The following is a 17,859-nucleotide window of genomic DNA, read 5'->3' as shown; positions in this document are numbered from 1 at the left end:
GTTGTCAATCAATGAAAGGGGGAGTAAGTTAATGATAATTGCCCTTTTGTCTTACTAATTTCACTGCATTTCCATGTCATTTATTACGTTTCTATACCACCCAACAGCCAAAGCTGCCAAGGAAATCTACAGAAGCCCTCGGAATTCAATATAGCAACATACTACAGAACTAGTTGCATATAAAACACGACCATTTGGAACAACAGCAATCTATCTCAGGATACATTAAAAGGTTATCATATGCTGGGAATAAAGGAAAGTCCAAACCTGGTGCTGAAAAGATGGCACCTTGCTGGGGAGAACATTCCAGCACCAGGAAGTCTCTCTCCTTTGCTCCCATCATCCAAGCCTCCTTCGGAGACGGTAGCCGGAGAAGGGTCTCCGTGGTGCGCATAACGTGCAAGTCACTTCCGACAAGATGCTCCATCTGGTATTGGAGTTGCAAGACGTTCCTCCTCAAAAATATTGTGCATTGGGCTCAGGAGCGGCTGGAAGCAAATCTCGGGAAATCTCCAGTCCTGCTGCCCTTGGTCCAAGGACAGGTCAAATGAATGGACATGCTTCCAAATCCTCAAGCTAAGCACTCCACCAGAATGAACCAGGCAGGCTGAAACAGAGAACAGCACCTTCTCTGGTGCAATCCTGCATCCAGTTCCTTGGAAGTGAGTCTGATGAGAACCTAGCAGGGCTTAAAGACCGAGCAATTTGCCCGGGGTCACGGTTTTAGTGAAGCTGAACGAGCTGAAGGACTCCCGAAGGGGGCAGTGAAGAATGTCCATGGCGGGACACCCCTGAGCTCAGATCAGCAGGCCAGGAGGTGGGATGAGGTGGGGCAGAGCCCCTAGACTGCTGCCTGGCAAGGCTTCTATGCCATACGGTATTTCAGCACGGAGACTTGGCAGTGCAAATATCTATTCGGTGGCTGGTTCATTCGGGGCACTTTCCTGAAATAGTAAAAGGGTTTTCAGGAGGTGCCAAAAATGTAATATTGGTGGCTGCCTGACCTCCATTGGCTGGGAGTTCCACAGAAAGAGGCTCACCATGCCAAAGGCCCTTCTCCGGATGGACTCCAGCCTGCTCATGGGTCCAGGTAGAATCCCCAGGGGTTCACTATCCAATATCTAAATAACCAGACAGGTTGGTAAGGGAGAAAGCACAATCTCAAACATCCTGGTCCCAAGGTACTTGTTAATAATACCTTCAATCCAGCCTGCTAGCAAATAGACAGTAAAGGAGCCACATGCTGAAAAGGAGGCCAATAATGGGATAGTATATATAAGCTACACATACATACATGGGTCTGCTACTAATGCCAAGAATATGGGCAGCCCCAGACAGAGAAAAACGAGCAATAATCCTGTCTTAAGGTTACAAGCACTTCATCGCACCATCATGTGAATGCTGGCTTGGGGGAAAGCATTCACATGACGCTCACCTCCATTGAACCATCTTGCAAATGATCCTTCCAATCAAATGTGCACCAGATCGCAACCGAAGACCGGCGCTCTCCCACCTGGAGACCCAGCGGGGTTTGCTTCTGAGTACAAATGCACTGGATGGGCGAAGTAGGTTCTTACAGATTTACAGTCAGCCATTCAGACAAATATTTATTGCTTATGGCCAAAGGCCTTTGCAAAACTTCGAAGGCACTCAAAATATATATGATACAGTGAATCACATTTGCAAATGCAACTATGAGAAGTGCTCTAGCTATAAAACACTGTAATTACAAACCGAAGTCAGGAGAACCAAACGAGCAGTAAAACAAAGATGAAGGGAAAACAATAAAATAAGTAATAAAATCATCTTTAAATCACAGCAACCCCGTGACAACTTAAAACCATCTCCGGTAACACTTCTGCGTGGATCCTTGCAGCATCCAATGCAAATCAGGTCACCTTCTCATGTTAGATAGTTTAACATGTGCCAGTGTGGTGTTGTGGTTAAGAGTATGGGGCTGGGACTCAGGCGATCCGGGTTCGAGTCCCCGCTCAGCCATGGAGCCCACTGGGTGACTTTGGGCCAGCCACAGACTCTCAGCCCAGCCTACCTCACCGGGTTGTTGTTGTGGAGCCAAGACTGAGCAGCACTGAAAAAGGCAGGAGACAAATCCAATACATCGCTAAAATACTTACTGTAATAAACCTTCCACTGGGCCTCCTTTCAGCACATCTGAAGTGAACCAGTCACAGATGCTCAGCCTAGCCTACCTCACAGGGTTGTTGTTGTGGGGATAAGATGGAGGGGGAGAATGGTGCAAGCTACCTTGGTAGGAAAAAGGCAGGATATAAATCAAAAAATAAATAAATTAAATAAAACTTCTCTTGGCTGGTCTTTGGAATGCAATCCAAATAAGAAAAATTGTAAGGCACGGTTCCAAGAACCTGGGACAAAATAAAATGCATGTGGAGAATCATCTATATCTCAGCCCTTGAGCCCCACCTGGACCAGAGGGGTCACCTAAACCGGTCATCCATCACCCAAAGGACTGCCCTAACGTGGTTCAGGGCACTGGGCCTCTGTCTACGGTGGGATAATTCCATTTTGGGGAGCCCATGGGGCTGCATCCAACGGGGTGTGAGGCCCAAGGCCAAGTGGACAAGGCCGAAATTCCCGGCACATTATAGCTTAAAGCAATCGCTGCCAGTAATGAAGCTTCGGGGCAGGATTTTGACTCTTCAGAGCAGGGGAAAGGCTGCACAGAAGCCAGGAAAATGCCAAATGGTTGGTGCTTGGGGGAAGGGGTGGAACTAGGGAAGGAATGGTGTTTTGGAGGAACCCCAAAGGACCCAGGCAGGCTGCTCGTGCTCCAAGGCCAGCACGCTGGCCATGAAGCTTGCCTAAGCTCCGGAGAGCGAGATTGTCCAAAAGAGGCTGTTTTTATCCATCCAAATCCACCTGGAAAACACTGAACTTAAAATTAGTGCTTCCTCCAACGGGGCACATGATTCAAAACACCTGTCTCTCAGTTTCACATCTGGGGAAGCCGTGCCCAAAGAGGGCGGAAGATGCTTCCAAATTTTCTTGGGTCACAGAACAATTTGTCAGCCAGCATAGCTGCGGAAGTCAGGTGCACTTTTCCACGGCAAGTTGGCACGGGAGAACGGCGGGTTCTACCACATCTTCTCACCTTTTTCCACACTCCACCTGGGGTGAAATAACACCCGTTATTGTAACCTTTCTTCCTGGCAGAGGTTCTCCACCTCCTTGATCTTTCCAATTGTCCTTCCCTGCCGTTTTTCTCACTCTACAATATCCTTCTTTAGATACCATGATAAAAACTGTAGACAATATTCCATGTCCGATTGTATCATAAATTTCTACCAAGGATGTACGATTTGGGGAGTTTTATTTTCAAATTCCTTTCCTAATTGTTCCTAGCATTAATGCATCCAGTTTTTATTTTCTGGTTTTATGTACAGATATGAAAACTTTACTCTGTAAATACAGGATGATATTAAAAAGGGAGGGGAAAACAAAGAGGAGGAGAAAAAGGCAGAGGGGAACCATGGGCTTGTATTGAACAGAAGAATGAAGAAAAAATACAGTAACAAAACGAATATTTCATGAAAATCCATCAGCCTTTTTGGCACATTTCTCCTAATACATTCTGTATGCATTTTTGTTTGCATGTTTTATAAACAAGCACTTTTCATGATGAAAAATATATTGAAGGACATTTTCCTTGCTATGTGGAATTTCATGTGCAATTTTTGATTAGCAAAATTCAGAAAAGTGTCAGTTTCAAAGGACAGCTGAGGTTCTGTTCACCTAGTGGTTCAAAAGTGTGAAATGAGGTAAGTTTTAATTAAATGTGACCAAGAGGATTCATTAGCAAGGCTAACGTCTCCATCTAGTGGTCCAAAGTTGAAGTTCAGCCAGCGATACTCAGCAATTATTCTTTTCAAGAATTCTTTCGATCCAACTTGCTAATTTTTATTTTATGAATATCATCCAAGTAACATATTAGAGAAATCATGAAAGATGCTTTAACAGTTAATTTAGTACTACACATTTTATTTATTTTATTATAACATGAAGAAATGTGTGCAATTTTAGAAATTCCCATGAAAAACAAATTAAAATGACTGCCAAAATGAAGGTTTTCACTATTCAAGAACACACTTTGTTGATCACAGCATAAGTTTCCACATTTTCTCCAGCTTGTGTTCCAGAAGCTGTACTGCTATTCTGCAAAAAATCCCTGTTTGGGTTCACACCAGGGCTGGTTGCAAGTGAATACACAACTTCATTTCCAAACACATCACTGTGACTGCTGATTGCATACGGAGAGCCTGGAAGACCAAAAGAAAGGAATGAGAAAAAATAGACTTTAAAAAGGCAGGTTTTGAACCGTGCTGGATGAAGATAAATAGGGTCTTTTTTTATCCAAAAAGTGAGCTCTCTTGGTCACATGCTCTCTCTCTCTCTTTTAAAGGGGGCATTTAAAAAATGGGATCTTCATTTTACAGTTAATCTGCAAATTAGGAATTCTGTGTAGCAGAATCCATTCTGGATTCAGCCACTGAGCAAATGTTTTTTTCACAGTAAATAAATAAATATGCTTTGGTGCCTCAATATTTGCATATAGGCTTTGTATAATATTGTGCAATGTATTTCATTGAGGTATGTCTTAATGCTGTTTAAAAAAAACCTACCTGCATATAGAAAACTAGCTCTTCAAGGGACATGCCCTAGCCTAACTCTTTCCTTGTTTGCTAGTTTTCTGGATGCATGGAGTTTTTGCACACTTCTGCTTTAGGGTTCTGCTTCACTATTCTGCTGCGTGTGGAAGCCAAGCCAGCAACTGGCTGGCCTACACCTGTTAATTTCAGAATATTGGAACATCAGTCTCAGATGTTCAACAACCGAAATCCATCCTTAATGTGCCGCAGTCATTAAGTACAGAATACCTGTTAAGTCATTTCCAGTGCAAGGTTTCCTAAATGTGTTACATGAGCCAGCACTTAAATGCATGAAAAAACTTTGTACTTACACTCTTCCTCCTTCATTTCAGTTGCAGTCCGATCCCTAGAGAAAAGAGCTAATGTGAGTGTCTTTTCCATGGAAGAAAAGCCGCATTCCCCATATAATATTATCATGTAGTTATAAGCAGTACCTTTGATGTGGTTCGGATGGTTTTCCTGTAAAGAATTGACATAAATTGTGAAGTTATAACTTTTCAAATGCTTTTGTAGACTACACAGTCACTTTTGATTTCTCTTTAAGCTGTTCTTCTTTCGCTGCCAGAGAGAAATGCCAAGTTCTGGCTGCTAGACCCTTGGGCCCTTGGTGACTTGGGCCCAGGTGCTGCCCTGCAGTCAGACCTAGCTTGCAAAGTTGTTATTGCAAGGATAATAGGGAGCTTAGGAGAAAAGCAGGGCATGAAAGCAACGCAATTGTAATAATAACCTCTGGGATTCTTCTTCCAGCAAAGAAACGCTATTAGCCCACCGACGACGAGGATGCTTCCCATGACTCCCAAGGAAATCTGTAGCAGCCCTAGAAAATCAAATGTTTAAAAGAGAGCCAGAGTTAAGATCATATCAGTAGAAGAAAAAGCAACTCATTTTGCACATTTTGCAAGCTTTAATTATACCTAATTAATGGACAAAAGTTCTTACAGTCAAAGCAATGGTTTTCCCAGTTGGGTGTGAGAGTTGGACCATAAGGAAGGCTGAGCACCAAAGAACTGTGAATTTGTGCCTTTGAATTGTGGTGCTGGAGGAGACTCCTGCGAGTCCCTTGGACCGCAAGGCGATCAAACTGGTCAGTCCTAGAGGAGATCAGCCCTGACTGCTCTTTAGAAGGCCAGATGCTGAAGATGAAGCTCAAATACTTTGGCCACCTAATGAGAAGGAAGGACTCCCTGGAGAAGACCCTGACGCTGGGAACAATTGAGGGCAAAAGGAGAAGGGGACAGCAGAGGATGAGGGGGCTAGAGGGAGTCACTGGGGCGGTGGGTGTGGGCTTGGGTGGACTCCGAGGGACGGTGGAGGACAGGAAGGCCTGGAGGAATGTTGTCCATGGGGTCGTGAAGAGCCAGGCATGACTTTGCAACTGACCAAACCAATGAACTAATGGACAACAAAATTCAATCTAATGCTACCACTCGTGACAGCTTGACTTAGCCTGGTGAATTCATTATTCCTCAGAGAATAAGAAACTCACCCCTGCAAGCACAGACTAGCTTTCTCCCCAGAAGCGAGCATCGCCTCCATGGAAATAAGTTTTGCACATGCACAATACGGAGGTGCACCATGGGAGCTGTAGTCTGGAGACACTTCATGAGTCATGGTACCGACAACCATCTCAATAGCATGTTTGTGCATCACTTGTCACAGAAACTCTGCATCCAACAGACGCAGTAAGAAACAAACATGCACACTTACCAAACAAAAGATAAGAAAATACTGTATGAGCAACTTAATCAGGCATGGGAATGCAAGGGAACAGACCCTCTTTTATTACCGTTTCCAGACTCAGGTGCCAAGGCATCCCGCACTTCTATGGTCACATTAGTTACAATCTTCCAGAAATGTTTATTTGTGAATGCGGTAATCAGGCAAACATACACCCCGCTGTCAGAAGGAACAGCATCGGTGATTGTAATCTGGTGATTTTGAAGTGTCCCATTTGAAACTTCTGAAGAATTGGACAGTCTCTTTTTGATATCAGAATCAACACAACAGTTTATATCATAAGAAATATTATGAACCGTTTGGAAGCCTTCATTGGAAAGAGAATGAAGGCAAGTCGCTGGATGCGTTTCCTTAATCCAGTACACGACAAAATCCACTTCCTTCTGCAAAGCAAACTGGCAGGAAAGGCTGAAATTTTCTCCGGGTGACACAAAGAAACCAGCCTTTGGTTGGTTGTGGATGCTTTCAATTGCAGCTTCATTCTCTGTAATGCAGATTGGAGCACACACATGAGACCATGAGACGGGAAAGCTTAGATATTTTGTATTTTATTTGATGTTGTAAGCCACCCCGAGGCCTTGGCAAGGGGCGGCATAGAAATATTTTAATAAATAAATAAATAAATAAATAGTCTTCTCTCACACCATTCACTGGGGATGTGGAAAAACTCCCCTGTTGCTCCCATAAACAGCACTGTGAAATTTGCAGCCATTTTCAGGTCACTTGTTCCCAAAACCAAATATGCCATTTTTGCAAAGGTGCGATTTTCCGAATTGCTCTTTTGAACAGAAGTCTGGAGCTTTCCGTTTTTCCACATCTTCCCTGTGGTTTTAAGGCAGCTGTTTCACGCAAATATAATCATTACGACACTCACTCAAAAGAAACACCAGCCAGCTATCGTGCTTCCATCTAGTCTATGACACTCTCTCCCCTCCTTTGTGCACTCACCGGCTACACAACATTGTGAACAAGTTGCTGCTTCCTTTGTTTGACTTTCCCCAAAGCTAAGGAATAGCTATTTGGAAAGTTGCAGCTTTATTTTAGAAAGTTAACCTTCACTGGGTATTTGTTCGTTTTGCTTTGGAGATCATGGATGGTCTCTACAGTTGTGTCCTTAAATGAGATATTCTAAAGAGAATGTCTAAATATTATAAAGTCACAGCCTTAGCTTAGCCAGGACATAGTCCAATGGCAGGTGATATAGCAACCTTGCAGAAGCTAAGCAGTGACCAGGTATGTGACTTCCAAATGAACTGCCTTGAACTACCTTAAACATAAGAGAAAGACAGTTTTAACACATACGAAAATAAAGGTAAACTAGGTTCATACTGTGGCCTAGCCCACAAGCCTGGTTTTAAGCCCTTTTTCCTGACAATGGCATGAAAACAGTTGCACAGACAGACGGACCGCAGAGGCACCGAGTTTCTGCATGATCCACTCATTCATACCCTTCCTTTCAGACCTCCAACCTGCACTCTGCATTTGAATAAATTCTGGTCCTATACACTTTCATGTTTCCCAAATATATCACAAGATGCATTTGATTGGATTTACAAAAACCAAAACCTTACCCGACTCATTTATTTTTGCGACAATAAAGAAGTGAAAATGCCTGCAATGCTCCGGATTATTCAAAAGTGGAGTTTGACGGGTCATCTCCCCATCCGTCCAGGCTCTGCATGCAAATATGCCTCCGCTAGTACAAATGTGAACGAATCTCTCCCAGTTAGTGGAATAGGACTTCTTGGGTGGCCACTCGTAGGAAGTCAAGCCCATTTGTTCGAATGTTAGCAGGGAGGAGCATGCGGAGCCGACCCACCAGTCGGTGTGGTATTGGTTGGGTGACAAAGGGCAAGGCAGCTCCTGATTTTCATTTGGGAAGAGAAGAAGGTAGGTGGCACCTACGGAATGAGAAATCTTTATGAATGGAAGGATCCAGCACTTCGTAGAATCAGAATCATAGAATCATGGAATAGTAGAGTTGGAAGGGGCCATGAAGGCCATCGGGTCCACCCCCTGCTGTTGCAGGACACCAAGTCACAACATCCCACTCAGGTGGCTGTCCAGTTTCTTTCTGAATGTCCCCAGTGTGGGAGAGTCCCCCACCTCTCCGGGCAGCTGGTCCCACTGCCATATTGCTCTGACCGTGAGGAAGCTTTTCCTGATGTCCAGCCTGAATCTGGCTTGTTGCAATTGATTGTTCCATTTCCTACACTCAGGGATGAGTGAGAAGAATCGTAGAACCATGGAATAGCAGAGTTGGAAGGGGCCAAGAAGGCCATCAGGCCCTGCAGGACACCAAGTCACACCATCCCACTCAGAGGGCTGCCCAGGTTCTTCTTGAATGTCTCCAATGTGGAAGAGCCACCACCCCTCCAGGCAGCGGAGCCAGCTGGAGCCGAGGGTCAGACTAGATGGCCTGGGAGACCCCTTCTGAGTCACTCTGTTTCTATGTTTCTAAACTGGGAAAGGTTCAGGGGAGGGCTCTGATGAACAGGGGATTGGGAGGAAAGTCTCATGAGAAGGGACGGAAGGAACCGGGCCTGCTCAGCCATGGGAAGACAAGCCGGCAGGGAGATGGGCTGGTGCTCTCCAAGTCCCCGAAAGATTGTCGGGGAGGGGAGGGGAGGTCACACCACACACAGCCATGTCCCCCAGGATCTACGGCCAACGGCGGCAGCTGTTTCGTTTTCACTCCCTGCCCTGTACGTAGTGGTGGATGAAAAGAAAAGAAGCCACCCTGATGAAAAAGAGGAACTCTGAGACCCAGGGATTTCCTGGCGAGGGCAGCTCTGCGGACAGTTTGCACAAACGAAACTGCAGAGGGAGGTCATGCCAAGGGGCAAATTTCGAGCCCTGCCTTCCTTCCACCTACCCGCCCCCCAAACCCCAAAAGGACACAGTTACACTCTCTGCAACTCACCTACCTGCAATTTCTCTTACGAAAGGCAAGATCAGGATGGAAATCCAACAAGAGAAGAGTCTCATTTCTTGAGTTGTCTTTTCCTCTGTGGCGGAAGAAAGCAGAAGCTGAGTGGTAGCGGAAGAGCAGAAAAGGAAATGAGCATCGGACCGTTTCAGGCTCCTCGGCTTGCAAGACACTGGCCTTATGCAAGCAGTGCTGTGAGTGACCCTCCCCGGACTGTGGTTTAGGGTGGATCCGTTCCCCGAATACAGCAGAGCTTCCCAAAGGCTTTGAGCTCAACTGGCATGCTGCAAGACACCGACCAAGTCTGCAGGAGAGATTTTCTGTTTGCTTTTCTGAGCCGCTGCTGCAGAGACCCGCAGAATTGGGGGTTAGGAAATGCAGAGCTGGATCTTCCCCAGCAGACGGACAACTATCCAGTCGCTTGGCTAGAAGCCCCTCAGCAAGGGGGACCCCGGCATCACCCTCAGTCATTGGCTCCCTTCGCCGGCTCTCCCAGCCACTGTTAACTTGCATTGTGGGCAATTTATATTGAGTTACATGCGTGTTGCGGGACATGCATATTCTCCCTATTCCCCCTCTTGCATGGAATCTAATAATTGCCCAGTTAAACTCGGCCTCTTTCATGGCTCCCAGCTGGGATGGGTTAACTCGTGGCTTCATTTGACACTATGGAAGCCCCATGAAAGAGCACTGATGTTGCATCCTGTACAGAGTTTGGCCTCCCACTAGATGGTGCAGTGTTCTTACTTCTGTCTATTTTTCTCTAATTCTTGCCAGAGATGAGTGGCGAGAAAAGATGCAGGATCGAGACAGGCCTGCGGAGTAGAACTGGGAAGGAAGGTATGCCTCATGAAAGCACAGTGAGGTCTGCTAGCTATGTATTTTTAAACGAGTGTGTTCCAGAAGAAGATGCCTGCAACTAGCATTTGTTAGGGGAACTTCCCGGCGTAAAAAGGTCAGCCATTTCAAGCAAAACTCGTGTGTTTGTGCAAAGGCTTGCAGGAGCGTCTGGCTGTACCACAGAGCTTGCTAGACTGCATTCCACTGGTCTGAACTGCAAAACGTTTTGCTTTTATTACTGCTACTATTACTATTGGGTTACTATAAATAGGCCTGCTGTGCGGGGTTTGCCTTGAGGCAGAGAAGGATGGCAGGTTAGGATTTGAACAAAATGGCACTATGGGCTAGAAACATTGTTTGGCATGCTTGACGACTCAAGGCCTCCTCCCAGGAGAACATCATGGGAGGTGGCTGGGGGAAGAGGGAAACAGGATTCGGCCACAATCTCACCCCTTGCACCAGATCAGAGTCCCTTCCACAAACAGGAGCATCCCTTCCGTTCACAGATCGTCAACTCAGGATTCAAGCTGATCGAAAGAGTAAGGGCAACCGTAACGAAGAAGAACCAAAGAAACCTGCTCTGTGGAGTCCAAAACCTGCTTTTATGGGTCCTTTTTGTCCTGTTTGGACCTGGTGGAATCGGTCACCTTTTCCAGACTGGGCAAAGGCAGCGCTGTTTGTTGGCAGTGAAAGCCCTACAAATAATATGCTAGAATGTCCGCTTTGAAAAAGAGCCAACTTTCAGACAATGTACTAAATTATACCACAGGGAGAGCAGCCTTGATCCTGAGAGTTTACATATTTTCCAACTGCTTTTTTAATTTGATTTTAGTTAATGGTACTGGGAATGATTTGCATGTTTTCCTCTGGCAAATTATGGGAGCACTGGCGTAAATATTTGCCTAACGCTCTGCCGTTGTGACATTTGACCTCGTATTCCCTGCATGCCAGTTGGTCTAAATGATCCAGTCTCTGTTAAGTCCTTACATCGCCGACAACGTGGCGTTTTGGCCCGCTCATGGGCTGCCAGTCCTGCCTCCACAGTCGCGCAGAGCGGGGACTGCCTTCCTCCCAGTGCGACATGCAGAATCTCTCACACTAGCAAATGCCACTCTCTGGGTGATCCTTCTTACGAGCAAATTAATGGGTGCGAAATTATACAGGTAAATCATGCAATCATTGGCTGAAGCTGATCATTGCGAGCCAGAGAAAGCTTTGCTTTTAGAAAGCAGCGTGTTTTTCCTTGAATGGTAGCGAAATTATCCAGGTGCATTCTCAAAGCTGGCCGGTTGGCAAATAACAGCTAGGACAAAGAACCGTTTGACAGAATGCTGCTTGTCTGCAGAAGGGCACCCCATCCTGATCCCTTCCACCCTTGGGACATCTTCTCTCTCCTTCGATATGCGGGTAAGAGAAGTCACACCATCGCAACTCTCCCTCTGTAGCCTATTAGAAAGTGCCACTGATAAACTGCCAACATAAACTCTTTATGTTTAAACAGGGATCAAACAGGGCACGGGATGGCCCTTGCAGCCCTTCAAATAGAGGACTTTTTTTCCTTCAATTTATATCCTGCCTTTTTCCTATTCAAGGCAGCTGACATCATTCTCCTCCTCCATCTTATCCCCACAACAACAACCCTGTGAGGTAGGCTGGGCCGAGAGTCTGTGACTGGCCCAAAGTCACCCAGTTGGCTCCATGGCTGAGCAGGGACTCGAACCCGGATCCTCCAAGTCCCAGTCCCGTGCTCTAACCACTGCACCACCCTGGCTCTTTGCCTGGCACTGCAAGACCAGGTGCAAGACGGACCTCTGGCTACCTGCCCTTCCTCTTCTGCCAGGGCCACCTGGTGGAAGGCCTTAAACAGCTATCTCATGTCCAGGTAGGTTCCTTCGGGTAACCTGCCCCGAGCTTTTTAGGGTGTTAAGAATTAAAGCACCTTGAATTGAGCTTGAAACTGACTAGCAACCAATGCAGGTGGAGAAACTGGGTAGCCCCACTGAGAGTATGGTCTGAAGCCACGTCAGGCATCCGCCATGCTGAAGCTCAGCAGGTCTGGAGTTGGCCTGGACTTGGAGGGGAGACCAGCAGGGGGCTGCATGTTGCCATTCATTCATTCATTCATTCATACTGCGATTAATATCCTGCCTTTTTCCTACAAAGGGTTCAAGGCAGCTGACATCATTCTCCTCCTCCATCTTCTCCCCACAACAACCATCCTGTGAGGTAGGCTGGGCTGAGAGTCCGTGACTGGCCCAAAGTCACCCAGTTGGCTCCATGGCTGAGCGGGGACTCGAACCCGGATCGCCTGAGTCCCAGTCCCATGCTCTTCACCACGACACCACACTGGCTCTCAGTGGTTTTACTTTCCGCTGTAAAAGAAGATGTCTCACCACTTTAGGTCCCAATTCGGCCATTCTGCATGTTTCAGGTAGGCATAATCTGCCCTGTAGTCAGTGGTACCTGCACCAAGTTAAGACCTTCTCACAAAGGCACCAGGAAAAATACGTCAGGGACTTGGTGAAATATGACATGGATTAAAGATTTGCGTAGCACAAGAGAAAGAACACCAGCAGCTTTGTTGTCTCTATTTTCATGGCTTTTGCAAATGAAAGGGCACAGAAACATGCTGATGCCATGCAAATATGTAACAGGTTTTATTCAAATCCAGGCATTGCCTCTTTCCACTTAACCTCTGCATGAGATGAAATCATCACCTATAAAGGGAAAAGCAGGGAGGTTGATATTTTATTTAGTTATTGCTTATATATTACCTGAATGTATATTCCATTTTCCTGTAAGACATCAAAGCAGTTACCAGAAATGATAAAAATACAAATGATAACAGTGAAAGAGGGAACAACAAAGCAAAAATTAATAACAAACATGATCACTAGGATGGGGTTTGTGCAAGTTGTAGCTCCAATATCCGGAAGGCACCAGCCTGAGCCTCAACTGGCTTGTGACTTTCGCTCTTTCGATGGCATTTGGCTACCACACATCCTCTCACTAGAATTTGGTGAGCTGCCAGACTGGGAAGAGCCCCAGAGGAAAGTGGCCAGGCTGCCAACGAGAAAACATTGTCGTTCAACTCATTGTTCCAGTCCTTGGGCAGCTCACGGTCTAAGCAAATGAGACGTCCTGCAGGCTGGGCTATATGCTACCTCCTGTTTCCCTCTCGGATGCTTCCCTCACCCCAACTGCGAAACCCAGAACCGAAAACCAGCCTTCCGAGATGCCTAAAGACCTAATTCTGCAATGGTTCCTGGAGACGCAGGTTCCCCTCATATCACAGGATGGCAGCTTACCGGAGTGGTTCCATGGCTTCCTTACAAGGACGTAAGCGCAGTTCGGCCATGGCAGACTGAGGATGCAAGCGACAAAATGCATATTTCGGTTTGCTGGCTCAGCCGTTCAACGTGGGAGGTTTGGGGTTCGTGGGAGTCCGCAGGCTTGTGAGAAGGTTTAAAACTTTAAATGGTGATGCTGGTGCTTAGGTTAACGTGGGGTGCTAAACAGAGCAGGATTGGGTTCCTGGCCTTGTTGGACTGCAGTGCCCATCATCCAGGCTGGCTGTGGGTGATGGGATCTGTAGTCTGACCAAATCTGACTGGCGGCAGTTTCTCCTCCATGGGATAGTTCACAATATTATTAAAGATATCCCATCCTAAAGGGCCCTTACTGAGTGACAATTAGTCTCTCTCTCTCTCATTCTCTTTGCCTAACCTGCTTTGCAAAGTTGTTGTAAAGATAAAATGGGGAAGAACAGAAACTGCCTGATGCTGTAGACTTGGGAAAAGGTAGAATCAAAAAATCCATAATAATGAATAGTCTTTCCAGATAATTCTGAATGTGTGTTTACAATGTCTCCTGGCATACAAGAACAAACAAAAATTCACAGGTGGGGAGGAATTTGCGGGGGGGTCAGGTAGGTAGAACAAGGTGAACGATTTATCTCTAGGATTCCTTCATATTAGACTTCGGTCAAAGTGTTCACCTACATTTGAGGTAGGAAAGCCTGCATTTTTAAAGAATATTAACAGCCTCCAGAGGGATTCTGATCAAACTGGGGATGTAATGCCAAGGGAAGGGATTTTTAACCCTTCCCGATTCCTTTCCTGATGAAAAGCACCACTATTCATCCCATGAGGAAATTGTCTTCCACAAGATCAGGAGACCTGCTACTCACTTCAAATATATTTGTCACGATCGTAGCAAACTTGGATACTTCTGCTAGCAATTTATTTATATACTTCCTTTCAATGCCTTCTACGATTCACCACACCAGCTTTTCTTTTAAAATCCAGCATTTACATTGCTCTTCCTTTTCCCTATGAAAAACCCATCGGTACTATAAAAATGCTTTGGAGAGGGAAGGGTTTGGAACAGGAAGGGTTGGGAAAGGCAAGGGACCCCTCCATCCCTCCCTCCCTCCCTGCAAGGTGGCCACAATCTGAATTTCCATGCTGCCTTGGTCGTTTTAGCACAAGAAGGGGGGCTAGGCGGAATGGATAATAGATTTGTTGATATCCAGTTTGTCCCCTAACAAATCCCCCCAACACACACACACACCGGGGGGGGGAGGGGGGTGTTCCTGATCTGCCAATATTCTCTTGAATAGTCGTTCCAATCTGCAATCTGGTTATATTTTAGTTTAGAACTGACTTTGATACGTTACTGGACTTGATAGCAAAAATATTATATCCAACAGTATTTGCTGCATGAGGCGCAATGCTATCTTATGGCCAATAGTATCTTACTTGCCAGGCAACTAGACAGTATTCAGCTGCTTCTAAGAGTTCGTGTCTGGGTCCTATCTTGAACAAAACAAATATGAAATGTTAACAAGTCCGAAGCATTCGGATATCAGGTTGGAAGAGCAACGTTTCATGATCGGCCTTTCCCCTGATGTTCTAAATCCAAACCTTCCATGCTGATCAGAAATGTGAGAGGGAGAGTTTATCACCTGCCAAATAGGATGCCAGCCTCAGTGCTCCTCTGAGGATTTGGTGGGTTCTGCCATGGCAAAGCTTCAAAACATGCTCCGAATTGCAGCTGGGCAAGTACAACCCACCCGCTCTTCCACCGCTGCTTAGATACCAACCAGGCTGTGCTCCCCCTTTGAACAGGCAGACCGAGAACCTCCTGAAAGACAAAGGCTTTGGCTATTTTCTTATCAGATTGAACGAAAGGTCCTTTGGCTACATTCTCTCCTACAGGTAAGCCTTTCAATCTAGCTTCACCCTTCGGGATGGGAAGAAGGGTTGCCCTTTGTTGTTTGCCTTTCTGGACCACCAGAGAAGAACACTGTCCATTGGACGGGATCCAATTTGCCCATTCCGGGCAGAGCAGATGATCAGAGAGGGTCACACACGCCACATCAGAGCACACCAAGTCACCCGCCGAATCCTCCATGTCTATTCGGACTTGGCAGGGTTTCAGGAGAGCAGTCCTTCTGGATCAGACAAGGTCCATCTGGTCCAGCATTCTGTCCAGACAGTGGCCACCTGGCTGCCCCAATGGGAAGCCCACACCTGGGAAAGGAACGCAGCAGCACCTTTCCACCCACGTTCCCCAGGAACCGGTATTCGGAGGCAGGTAACACTTATTTGGTGCTGCGGGTGTACCAAGCACTAACACAACTCAACAGTGAGATCCTTGCAGCTTTGGGGCAGCCATCTTTCCGTGCGTGATCGATGATGGAGTTAGCACTTGGTAGCCCCAGAGTATTAAGCTAAAAATTAGGCCAGGGCCGGTGCCAAAGGCCAGCAGGGGTGTGGACTGCTAAGGACACACACCCCAGTTGTGGCCGCTGCCAGGAACCTCCTGGAATTGCTCCCTGCTTTGCTATTTCGGCCCGCCTGCTCTCCCACCTCTCGCTGTGGCCCAGGCGATGGTGCTGGTAATGAGGAGAGACAGCAAGCGGTGTGGCAGCCATGACAGGAGGCAACTACAGAAAGCGAGAATGACCCCAAGAGGGAGTCTGGCCCAAGAGGGGCTCATTCAGGCCTCCAGACACTTCTGGAGAACAGAGAATTGCCGGAGCTGGACAATCCTCCTTTGTACCTTGAATGACAACATTTAAACTCATGCAAAAACTTGACTGATTAAAAGGCTGCACCCTCAGCACATCTCTGGATGGCAGTCTCCTGAGTGATGACGCTTTTGGTCAGATGCAAAACGAAGGGTTTCTCGTGTTTACATTTCCGTAAGATGGGTCCTCTTAACGCCTCTAAGCAAAACCTCCGAATTCAGTCCGCCTCTACAACGACTTGCCATGAATGCGAGCCTCTTCTCTCCCAAAAGGTCTGTATATTAAGGTTTCTAGAATGGCTTTGTGCAAAAGAATGAAATCAACGGCACAGGGGGTGGACACTCCCCAGGAAATTTCCTGGGGCATCTTTTGTAGGAACGTTACAGATGTTCCTTGAAGTGATCGATAGCTGTGACTTCCAAACTGGCCTGCTGCCACACGCTGCATAGAAGACTCTGAAACAGTCTGTCCTGGTGTTTTCAGCCATGGTGGGAGGGCAGTTGAGACAGTAAAACTGTTTGGAAACTTGACCGGCTCAGGGTACAAGCGTAGGCAGTTCTGTCACTGCGTCTGCAAATGGAATTTGGGGAGCTGGAGGGGTGTAGAAAAGGGAACCGGAATGGATCAAACTTCCCTTTGAAGAAAGGTCCGTGGAGCTATTTGCCTAAGCAAAGAGAGCCACAGAGGACCCAAGAGGGGAATGCGTGCTGTGGGGATGAGGGGAGGGGCAGCTCTGTCGGGATTGTGGCATTGCTCAATCAGGAACTATTTGTCTCTGCATAGTCCTGAGGCCAATGGCTCTTTTCAACTGCAGAGGAAAAGACAGATGCCGACATTTTGTGGTCAGTTGCCAACGGAATGGGCACTACATTGTCTCAGGGGACACCCGTTCCCATCAAAGCCTCGCAGAACTGATCTGCTACTACCAGACATCCGAAATTGAGCCCTTTGGAGAAAATCTTACTGTAGCCTGTACGAAGGTGAGTCAAGCACCAAACAGCCAAGACCTTGATTTAAAAAAAAATCCAGCATCAAAAAGATGGCAATCCGACGGCGTTTCACGTAGTGCCAGAAAATGATTGTCTGGCAAAGGTGGACTGGTTGAGAGTGTCTTTCTTTGCTCAGGCAAAGGTGTGGGCTCTCCCTCACTGGAGACATTCAGAAAGCATCCGCACAGTCCCGAGTGGGATGGTGTGACTTGGTGCCCAGCAACAGCAGGGGGGTGGACTCGATGGCCTTCATGGCCCCTTCCAACTCGACTCTTCTAGGATTCTATGAATGCCAGCATTTGCAAGGAAGGTGAATTGCGGGTCACCTGCAGGGGGCTTGGTGCAGTGACCCATGCTGCCCTCCTTCACTAGATGTCCGGGCCAGTTGTGCACTTCCACCTGGGTCCTAGACGTACGAAGGTCCTCCTGAAACAAGCCAAGGGTGCATGGCCCCACGTCCCATTCCCACCCCCAGCCCTTCACTAAGGTTTCGATAGCCATCGGTCTTTTGTGGGTTTCTGCACTCCCTTTCCCCTGATTTTTGTAGCTGGAGGAGAAGGGCATCTATGATGAAATCTCCTTGGATCAGCAAACCTCCCTGAAGCAGAATTCTGCAGCCGCTGACCCAGCGCTAACCGGGGAGGC

The 17,859-nt window shown here is 46.9% G+C and overlaps 1 protein-coding gene across 4 annotated transcripts; it reads right to left on the bottom strand.

Annotated features, from left to right (window-relative positions):
• Nucleotides 1-3,996: 3,996 nt before the first annotated feature.
• On the bottom strand, nucleotides 3,997-9,494 carry LOC123027719. Of its 4 annotated transcripts, none has more exons than XM_044438870.1 (7): nucleotides 9,346-9,494; nucleotides 7,994-8,323; nucleotides 6,472-6,906; nucleotides 5,413-5,502; nucleotides 5,120-5,144; nucleotides 4,997-5,031; nucleotides 3,997-4,295 (listed from the first exon to the last, which is right to left on the bottom strand). In XM_044438870.1, exons 2-7 carry the CDS (start codon nucleotides 8,196-8,198, stop codon nucleotides 4,114-4,116), a joined length of 972 nt encoding a protein of 323 aa, XP_044294805.1. In that variant the 5' UTR covers nucleotides 8,199-8,323; nucleotides 9,346-9,494; the 3' UTR covers nucleotides 3,997-4,113. The 4 variants fall into 4 exon arrangements, with proteins under 4 accessions (XP_044294805.1, XP_044294803.1, XP_044294802.1 ...); XM_044438868.1 differs by having other exon boundaries at nucleotides 6,459-6,906; nucleotides 9,350-9,493; XM_044438867.1 differs by having other exon boundaries at nucleotides 9,350-9,491.
• Nucleotides 9,495-17,859: the final 8,365 nt, after the last annotated feature.

Source organism: Varanus komodoensis, unplaced genomic scaffold, assembly GCF_004798865.1.
Source record: "Varanus komodoensis strain SLA01 unplaced genomic scaffold, ASM479886v1 scaffold33, whole genome shotgun sequence".
NCBI classification, from domain to species: domain Eukaryota; kingdom Metazoa; phylum Chordata; class Lepidosauria; order Squamata; family Varanidae; genus Varanus; species Varanus komodoensis.
This window is presented reverse-complemented; position numbering and strand designations above follow the sequence as displayed.

Bases quoted from the DNA above. Each gene is read 5' to 3' on its own strand.
- LOC123027719 (XM_044438867.1), bottom strand. From the start codon at position 9,410: ATGAGACTCTTCTCTTGTTGGATTTCCATCCTGATCTTGCCTTTCGTA. The intron at 8,324-9,349 runs GTAGGTGAGTTG...CTCATTCCGTAG, and splicing joins TTTCGTAAGAGAAATTGCAG to GTGCCACCTACCTTCTTCTC. The intron at 6,907-7,993 runs GTAAGGTTTTGG...TCTGCATTACAG, and splicing joins CGCAAAAATAAATGAGTCGG to AGAATGAAGCTGCAATTGAA.